Source organism: Pygoscelis adeliae, unplaced genomic scaffold (genome assembly GCF_000699105.1).
Source record: "Pygoscelis adeliae isolate BGI_AS28 unplaced genomic scaffold, ASM69910v1 Scaffold314, whole genome shotgun sequence".
In the NCBI taxonomy this organism is placed as follows: Eukaryota; Metazoa; Chordata; class Aves; order Sphenisciformes; family Spheniscidae; genus Pygoscelis; species Pygoscelis adeliae.
The window spans coordinates 662,440-672,161 of NW_008824668.1; the positions used below are offsets into that span (position 1 = coordinate 662,440).

Consider the following 9,722-nt stretch of genomic DNA (forward strand, 5'->3'; position numbering starts at 1 on the left):
AACCTCTCCAGAATTTGAAAAATGAATGAAGAACAGAAAAGTGCTGGTGATACTAAGTCCCTAAGAGAAGTTACCAAGCATAAAAACAAATCACTGAATAACAGACTCCAAGGAGGCAGGGGGAAGCGCTGAGAAGTTCTAGCACACTCTCTCCTAGTCCTAAAACCAACTTAGTCTTGGCCACAGACTTCAGATCACATCATTGCTGCACTGACATTATCGATGATATGTCCTGTTACCAGGAATATGCCCAAGTCCTGAGACACGGTTCGGTTAGCTGGAAGTCTATAGCAGCTTGGCCTGCACCAGCCTGAGCCCTGTGCTCCCTGAAGACAGGAAGACCTTGCCCTTGCATTCAAGAAGCTTACAATTAGAATAGGGGAAGACTTCTATATTGGGAGGGCAAATCCCAGCTGACACAGGAGAATTAGGAGCTCATACAGAAGGTTACAGCTTGCAAAGGAAATGAGAAGCGACAGGTACACGTGAGAGGCTTTGATGCTGTGGGGCAGTAATATGCAGCCATTGAGCCAGAAGCACAAGAAGAGCCTCAGGCAAGTGGGAATCCAATCTAGGCACCACAAAGCATTGCCAGGAAGCGTTCAAGTGAGCATTTTAGAAGACAAGTCTAAAAAGAGAGGTTCCAAAGAGTGCAGTGAGTGACCAGGCAGACAGTATTGGAGAGCCAGCCTTCTGCACAAACCTGAGCAGGTAATCATCGCTCAGTCACTTGCCTTCTCCTCTCTGGCTGACCACGAATTTGAGGGTCTCACCTCATGGCTCAGTAAGTCTGCCATACTTTGAGCAGGTCAGTGGCCTGTTTAAAGTTTCAGGCTGGGACACAATGCTCATGAATCACTCCAGGCCTCTGTGGGAAAGTATGAGGGAAGCTCCCCTGTCCCAACCAATTCCAACTGCACCGAAAGGAAAATTCAAAGTCTTCCTGGAAACTGCCAGACTATCTCCGCTGGCAATTTGCTTCAGGTAACTCCCATGTTGCAGTCAGAGATACACTCTGGCTGGTCAGCCGCAGCTAGCTCCATGAACAGCCCTAGAGCATACAGGCTGCGCTCCCAGTCTCAAGCAGACTCCAACAGCCTGTGCTGAAAGCTCTTCGTTTAGAGTCCATCACTGTTAGCGATGCCTGAACTATCTACCGTAAAACTAGCTCGCGTGCATCTGTGTGGTCTGTGATCACTCGTTTGCTCACTGTGAGAACACAAAAGCCTACAGTCAGCGTCAAAAGGATTCAGATGGCGCAAAGCCCTTTCAACAGTGCCAAGGACAGGGGAGAAACGGGCACAGACAAGAGCAGCGTCCTGCAGCCACAATGTTTTCCTCAAATCACTTCTTCCTAGCAAGTAAGAGAGGATCCCCCTCCCCACACACACAGCATGTTTTCCCTGTTCAGGTTTCCAGGCAGGCTATGCCAGAGAGACTGCACCATCAGTTTCTTACCTTTATCCGTTTCATTCTTCAGTTTCTTGCCACTGCTCTTCTGGATCCCCTCATTCACGTTTTGTTTTGTTACTTCAACCACTTCTCGCTTTTCCAAAGTGCCAGCATCAGAATTATCCATCAAAGGAATATAAGTAGTTGCTTGAATAAGAGGTTCATCCACCAAAACTGTAATCAAAAGTCCACAGGCTGGGTTAAAGCTTTGTAATAATTAACATCAACCTTTTTAGAAAAGGTGCATAACATATTAGAGAGTCGGATTAAAGCATCTCTAACCTCAATAGTTAGGTATACTCTATTTCTATTATCCTTCACAGCTTCATTCATTAAAGCTCTTCAGGTAAATTCATTAAATAAAGGTCTCTAATGCATAGTAATTTAATAGTTTCAATTAAACTTCTATTTCCAAAGCTGCCTTTTAGCATTTTAACAAGTAGCTGAGAAGAACCTTCACATTTTGACTTTCATTTCACTTTAATGAGAAAGTTGCACATAGCATCAATGAGACTGGTTGACTTGTGGCTGCACATGAAATCGTTCAGCATCCCTGAAGCATGAGTATAGTAAAGTCTTTTGTCCCTATTCTGTTAGAAGCTGGTATCTTACTGCCAGCATTTCTACCCAGATTACATCACCTGTGAACCAAACGATTTAGGCAGAACATGCAGCAGGGACAGCAATCAAGCTTATTTCACATGCAGACTCAACTGCACTTAATGAAGATATCTCATCTGTCAAGAGCAGGCTTTAGGCATCATTAATATTCAGAGAGGTACCCGGAGGTACCGACCGACCTCGGGTCTCCATTCACCATTCACACAGCACTGTATAAACATGGTGAGGATCAGCCTCTGTCCAAAGAACTTTTCAGCCTGTGCTGCCGAGACAAAAGCAGGGGAGAGGAAGAGTGACAGACCAGGGACAACAGATACAGCCAGCAACGGAGCTGGCTTTGCTGTTTGCCCAGCTCCTGAGCTGCTGGTCCACACTGCCTGAAGTATGCAAGACATTGTGCACGGAGCCATGCCACAGCAGGAAAGCTCACTGACCCAGCCAGCCCAGACTGAAGGACCGATGGACAACAGATGCCACGCGGCAGACCAGAGAGGAGGAATTGGGTGGGATGCAAGGTTTCAGGAATCAGTGCAAGACAAATACACATTCCTGGCTGCCAGAGAGCCAGTTATAAAACAATTTTGTATTCTGGCTGCTGTTAAGGAGCAGAATAGGCCAGATGGACCTTTTGTGTCACCTGCTAGAGTCTTTGCACTAAAGCAGCCAGCAAACACCTGCAGGTACACTGCAAGCTCAGAAGCAAGGAGAGCTCTCCTCCAGCAGAAATATCCACCACCTAATCCAGTTACCATCCTCACCTTTTCCCTTCCTCTCCTTAACTTCCCCTCCTTTCAAGATCTATTCAATATCAATGAGACATTTCGCAGCATCAGTAACATCTGAAATCCCCATAGTACTGTCTTGGCTAATCCAGATACCCACCGCAGCTCATTTTTGCTCTGTCATTTTGGAGAGGTGGCTTTAAATGAAAACAGCTTGCATTTAAATAATGTATGAGCTATTCCCGTGTAGCACTGACAGCTTCACTTTAATGCTGGCTGAGCTGGTACTGATAGTTATTTGCCACATACAGATGATTTTGAGGGGCCATTTTATGGACCACAAAAAAGGGCAATGGATGCATTGGGAAAAGCACAAGAACATCCATAAAAGCCAATCACATCCTAGGTTCCCCATCAGTAGGTTTCTTCCAGGAATAATTTGAAAGTTTTTCAGTTGTTACAACATACAGGAACCCTACACTACTTGGAACCTCACCCTGCTCTGACCAGGGCCCATAACTGATCTGGACCCTGATGACCTGACCAAAGTATAAAGGAAACAGTGACCAACGTCGTCTACTCCAGGAGCAGTCCACCAGCCGCCAACTTCTTCATAGCTGTCCCAATAAAGTTTTGAGAAGCTAACAAGGTGGCCTCACAGAACTTCATGGTCACGCTCATCCCAAAAGCCGCAGGGACAACGGCACTCATTGTAAAAAACACAAACACAGAGGCACACTGAGCCAAGAGGAGACAAGAAGCAGCATCTTGGCAGAGAATGAGGGATGACGAACAGTAAAGGCCTTGACAGCAAAGATGAACAGTTTATGTTGGAGCAACAGCTAGCTAACAAAAGGACAATAAGAGAGGAACGTGGTCAAAGCAACCGGCTAAAAAAACCGCAGTCTTGTTTGGGCAGATGACTGCAGCAGTTCCAGAATGACTGCAGCAGTTCCAGACATGCCTTGCTCAGAGCAACTTAGAGCCTGCTCAGCTTATGCTTTAAGTCAATACATTACTCCTCAATTCAAGCGTGAATGTTTGGATCCAAAAAAAGCTCAGAAAGGTTCACAGCATCATCCCATGTTCAGTGGTACCAGATGTTCATCAAATTAAACAGTATCTCAGGCTGAGCAATCTTTCCTACCTGGAATTCCTGCTTTTTCAAATTAGAAGAGTTATTCTCCTATGAGTTTCTTTTCCAAAAGAAGAGAAACTGAAGTACGGATGGCAAAAAGGTTTTACAGTCAGGTTCATTTGAACTAAGTCACAGTCTGTATTCTCACCATTATCAGCTTTCTGCTTCTTTGCAGAGACTTTCTTCTTTCCCGATACATTTTCTTGCTTTATCTCCTGGTGGAGCAGCACTGGGTCTTGCTTTTTGGCAGGGGATACAACAGAATCAGTCTTAGTATCTTGATCATCTGTAACAGACAATTAAGACAACATGCTCTTCTGTACATTCTCATCATTACTTTTAAATCAGTAAATCTGTAATAACCACCAAAGTCCACTCCCAGAAAAAAAAGAAACTCGTATTTTAAATCAGAACACGAAGTTATCCATATATATGTACACACACGCACACAAACACATACGCTTCCTGTATCAGACGAGACCCCAAAGCAATAGAAAGGTTTAGCAGAGTCAAGAGCCACAGCACCTAGTGTTTTGACAGACAGGAATCTTATCTGCAAGCAGAACATACGGCAATGCAAGTAACAGTTTAACAAATCCAATCCAGGTTTTACTGCGACAGAGCAGACAGCACGTTACCTGTATTAGTTTCTCATTTTATTCCCCCCCCCACAAACCCACTTGGGTATTTTACACACACACACCCCCAATAGCTACTGGGACTGTGAGAAGCAGAAAATAAGTGTTTCACATCAGGGAACAGTTCTTTTTAAAAGTTGTTTCTAGTGAGAATTTTTTTATCTTTTTGGACAGCCTGTGCTACATAATATTCTTGTCAGAGCTGACACACACAATAGGGCGTTACAGTGTTAGCTCCTGTAATCAAGGATAACAGTTAGTTGTGGCTGCCCTCAGAATAGTGCTTGCAGACCACATTTTAACCATGCCACAGAGATTTTCGGAGAACACCCACAAACAAGATTTGATTTTTTTTTGTCAGTAGTGGGTAGGTCTTTTTTCTCCCTTTTTTCGGAAAAAGAAAAAAATCCACCACATCAAGCAGCAATGCCGTTCTTTTTCCTCACTCCCTGTAGCAAACCTGTTATGCCTGCATCTCGAAAGGGTGATCTGCAAATACTTCGGTTTTCACTTATTTCTGAAATTGGGTATTTTTATTCTTTAACTTCTATTCATAGTCAGACAACCACACTGAGACATATCGACTTCTGCTGAGGATACGGTCAAGACAGTCACAGGCGATTCTGACTACAGTTTTCGGTCTGCTCTAGGTTGGATGTCTCGGTTACAATGGCTGGACCGGTTTTCTTTTAGCATCAGTTCCATTCAACTATAGAGGTGTAGCAGGTGGGAAGCAGCTGTAAGTGCTTCTTTCCACGAATCAGCCACCGAACACCTCTTTGTACATTAAGCCTGCACTTACAGTGATCTGTTTTGCACAGTCTGCTCTGAAGTTTCCCTAGATGCCCTTCCTTATCAGAGCAACCACACTCAGGACTCCACGCTTTTTCATAGCTGGACATCAGAATGCACGCAGCAAACATCTAATGACTTCTTTCAGGTAATCAAAATTTTGACAGCTTGAGAGCAAAGTACCCAAACCATAGAGCAAGGCAGAGATACGAGCTGCTCTGTTTCACTCAACAATCTTTAGTAGAAGAAAGCAAGGATGGGAGAAGGAAAACCAGAGCATTGCTGCCAGATGAAAACAGGGAGAAAAATGCAATAGCTCGTTAAAAGGAAAAGGTTAGAAGTGAGCTTTGCCCCATAGAGATCAGGCAGAACAGTTGTGAGAGACACTCTGTGGCCTTGCAAAAAGCAGAACACGGTTTTGGCGTTCTGTGCAAGAAGCATATGCAACATCAGATACCCATTCCATTTTTCTGCTTCTTCTGCCCAGGCTTCTTCTTAGATGCTGTTGATTCAGATGGTGGAGTGGGCTGTTTTGTAACAGGGACTGGTTCTACTTTCTTGCCTGAAGACTTGGATCCTTCCGACTCCTTAGTTACATGGTCATCTTGAACGGCCTTATGCTTCTTCTCCTTCTTCTTCCGTTCTCTAACACCAGTAGATGCTTCAGTCACGCTCAAGGGAACAGGAGCGACGTGCTCTTCATCCGTACTCAGGGCATCAGAGAGCTTAAAGTCCCGAGGTGTACTTTCAGAGTCAGACTCGTGGATGTTCCCATTCTGAGCTTCTTTCTTCTTGTTCTTCTTCTTCTCCATTTTCTTTTTATCAGTCTTGGTAGGTGGAAACTTTAGGTCCCTTTTCTGTTTTGCAAGGACTTCATCATATAAAGTCTCTTTCATGAAAAGCCAGAAGAAGAGGAAAATGACTGTAATAACCACAGAAGGAATGAGGACGATAAAGTAGGTAGACTCGTAAAACTCCATTGTGCTTTTTCTTAGCTATATTTAAAAAACCTATAGGGAAAAAAGAAAAAGAAGAGAAATTAGGTTTTGAACAGGTTTTCCTCGATATTATTATAATTGGTGGGGGAAATAATAAAAGAAGTCTTGTCATTGGTTTAGGGAAGCCTTAAAGTAGCTTTTAATAAAATTACCAAACTGTACCAATCATGGAACAACTTCTGGAGTCATTTACCATTTGCTTCAAAGTTGTTAACCAGGATAGGAAGGAACTGCAGTTCGCAAGACTGCTGATCTTGAGAGAGCAGTTCTCCTCTTTCCATACTTTTCTTCATCTCCCTCATTCTCCGTTCCCAAGTGAATTTCATAAAGTTAGAGCTTTTGATTTCAGAAATACATGAGACAGCACTTTCAGAGGCTGTGAAATAAGGACCAGTACATGCAGAGCAACACTTTTTTTTTTGCCATAAATCAAACATAATGAATTAAGATTTTTATCTTGACAAGTGGGAGTTAAGTTTCAACTTCCTTTTGTTCCCAGATTTATGACAGCTTCAGAAGTAGAATGAGGGGAAGAACGGAGAGAGCCCTAAATTTTAGTCAACGATAAAGAATCAGGTCTTTTCAAAACTGCTTTTTGAAGTATAAAACCCAGCTTTAAACTCAGGAAAATTCCTCTCGTTTATAGGAAAACAGGCAGGTCTGTTACTTATTTTGTGCATGTAACTGTACAACTTCCAGGGCACTAATAGACCAGATGACTCCAGGATAATTTGCTGAAAACACTATTTGTGCTCAGAGCATTACTTTTTTTTAAAGCAGGAACCACAGACTTAAAAGTAAAAGAGTCAGGATGAAGTTAAAAAACCTAATTTGGGGGCCAAGACAAGATCAATTTTCCCATTTCACAACTGAGGACTATGAACAGACCTGCATTTTTGCAGGAAGAATTCGAATCCTCTTCAGACTGTTTGTTCCAAGGGAAAAAAAGCGCACCAACCATTGAAAGACACAATCAAAACTAATTAAGCAAGTGCAATTCCTGATTCACCAACTCAGTTTAAAAACCTCCATGGAAAGCACGTCCTTCAACTACATTTTCTTCTACACAAGAAAAGAAGACTCAACTCAACTGTCCCTTGGGAGACCCATTCTCTCGGGAATGAAAGGCAAGGGATCTAACCCAGGTTGTGTCTCCCATAATCTCTGCCACCTTCTCTGCAACCACCACCCAACTGCAGCATCCCCCAACACAGCCAACACGTGCAAACACTTGGGGAAACCTGTACTGTTAGCCACTCTGGGCACTGTTACACATCAGCCTGCCCTTCTGCTTCTCCTCAACCAACTTGAGGATGAGAGCTTCACACAGGCTTAGCCGTAAGCGAGATGACCCCAAAAGAGTAAGGGGGAACTGCCCCACACCTTAAAGCAATATTGCTTGGAGTATTTCCACTGCCACTTCGAATATATGTGCCCCACTGAGGGCACAAGGAATGAAGTCCATATAGAAGTTGCACAGCACAGGGCTCTCCTTGCTTCTGGGCAGACAGAGGATTACTCTTTAAATACCTGCTAGTATTACACTTAGTGGTTTTTTTACCTCAACTCCTGGCTGTGCTGGAAGCTGCTATCGTAAACTGGTTGGCCATCCTGCCACATTGGCGAGAGCTTGGTTTGGAGCCCGGCTCTAGCTCAAGAGGGAAGAGTTGTATCTAATAGTTTCTGGACAGAGAGGAGTTACTGTGATAATATATTCATACAGCACATTGAGCAGCACAGAAAGCAAGTAGTGGGAACTCTAATTTGGCTATTAAGTTATCCAAATAAAAGACTAACATTTCAATACATTAATGTTAAGACAACTGATGAATAACTAAGTCTCCTCCCAGTTTGCATTTACTTTCTGTGTGTGCACAGCTCACCGAAAAGGCTTGGGTCTAGAATTATATCCAACACAAAGTTTCAGAAGGGCTGAGAGGGGTGGGAGGAAAAGCTTGTCTTCTGGGAAGAAAAAGCACAGATGCTCGAAACTAAGCTGGAGCTTTCAAAATGATTAGTTACAGCTACTTGATAAAACCAGCTTCCTGCAGTAAGTGATCTAATATTAGTTATCTCTTGAAGGAAGCAGATCTTGAAAATTTGTCTCAGCCAAAGTCAATATTGAATGCTTATGGGAGAAGCTAATCCCCAAAGTAAATATGTAATTAAGCAGATTTTTCACAAGTGTAATTAAATTGATCATTACAATACATTACTGCAACAATTACAATACCTAACCACGAAGAGCCCAGAACAGCCCACCTCTGCTTTGGTGATACACAAGCACGCAGCTGGCCGTAAATCCACCCAATTGCTTCAGCCAAGCCAGGACAATCGCACCCTGCAGCCATCCCTACATGTTTCCCAGCACCTGACACCAGATGCTCAGGTCGAATCACACGCTCGGCAAAACACATGTTGCAAAAGCTCGAGACATCAAGTGTCAGGAGGCATGATGGTCATCAAGGCAAGACCAAGTATAAGCAGAAAATTATTGTTGCTTTGAGACACATTTAAAAGCTTAAGTTGCTTCCAAGAGGAGCCATAAATACGTAATTTTAACACCTAGTCCGAGTGAGGAATACGTACTGGACAAGATGAGGTCTGATCTCAGAGCTGGCTGAGCAACGCAAGCTCTGCCGAGCCTCCGTCCACCACCCTGCTCTCCCCTCCCCGCACTTAACTCCGCTTGTACAACGGGATCATTTGCACCCTACACCTGATCCAGAGCACAGCGTTGCAATGGTGAGTTTCAGAGCCTCCACAGACCCAGTTGCCGCTCCTGCCCTCCTCCGCTCATCAGGGCGAAGTAGAGCATGAGCCAAATGAACACTTCCACCCCAAACACTGATCAGAGGCACGCAGATTTGATCTCCGAAGTCCAGTGGGGAATTTCACATACACAAATCCAGCCTTTCACATGGAAGCAGGGTTCAAAAAAACCCCCAATCAATTCTAGGTACATCCTGAGGCTTTTACTTGTTTAAAGACACTCGGGAACGGCAGACAAGAGCTCTGCTCTGATGGTAATACACTCATTTCCCATCTCAGCCCAGCATGAGCCAGGCCATTTAAAAAATCCCTTCTAGAAGGGTACCATTGCTGCTGGCTTGTATGCAGAATGACATCCTTCACCATCCACCCCTTGGTCAAGACATCTTTCTGAAGTGGCATCCTTGCCATGGGGTATTTGGCTCACACACAGTTTCCAGTTGTCCTCCAACAATCTACAATTACTATACAAGTTTCTCTCTTCCCATCTGTACTTCTGTATTATGCTGACAAGCCACCTAGGAAAAAAACAGAAGCAATCTATAGGGAAAAAATCCTATACCATACAAAAAGAAACAGGACAGAGAAG

The 9,722-nt window shown here is 43.8% G+C and overlaps 1 protein-coding gene across 1 annotated transcript in view; it reads right to left on the minus strand.

Annotated features, from left to right (window-relative positions):
* Positions 1-6,363, minus strand: part of KTN1 (kinectin 1 (kinesin receptor)) — a 56,297-nt gene extending 49,934 nt beyond the window's left edge. The window contains exons 1-3 of the mRNA XM_009322936.1: positions 5,821-6,363; positions 4,082-4,219; positions 1,459-1,626 (exon numbers count right to left, since the gene is read on the minus strand). Of these exons, the coding sequence (XP_009321211.1) occupies positions 1,459-1,626; positions 4,082-4,219; positions 5,821-6,343 (829 nt within the window). The 5' untranslated portion in view covers positions 6,344-6,363. The remainder of the gene's footprint in view (positions 1-1,458; positions 1,627-4,081; positions 4,220-5,820) is intronic.
* Positions 6,364-9,722: the final 3,359 nt, after the last annotated feature.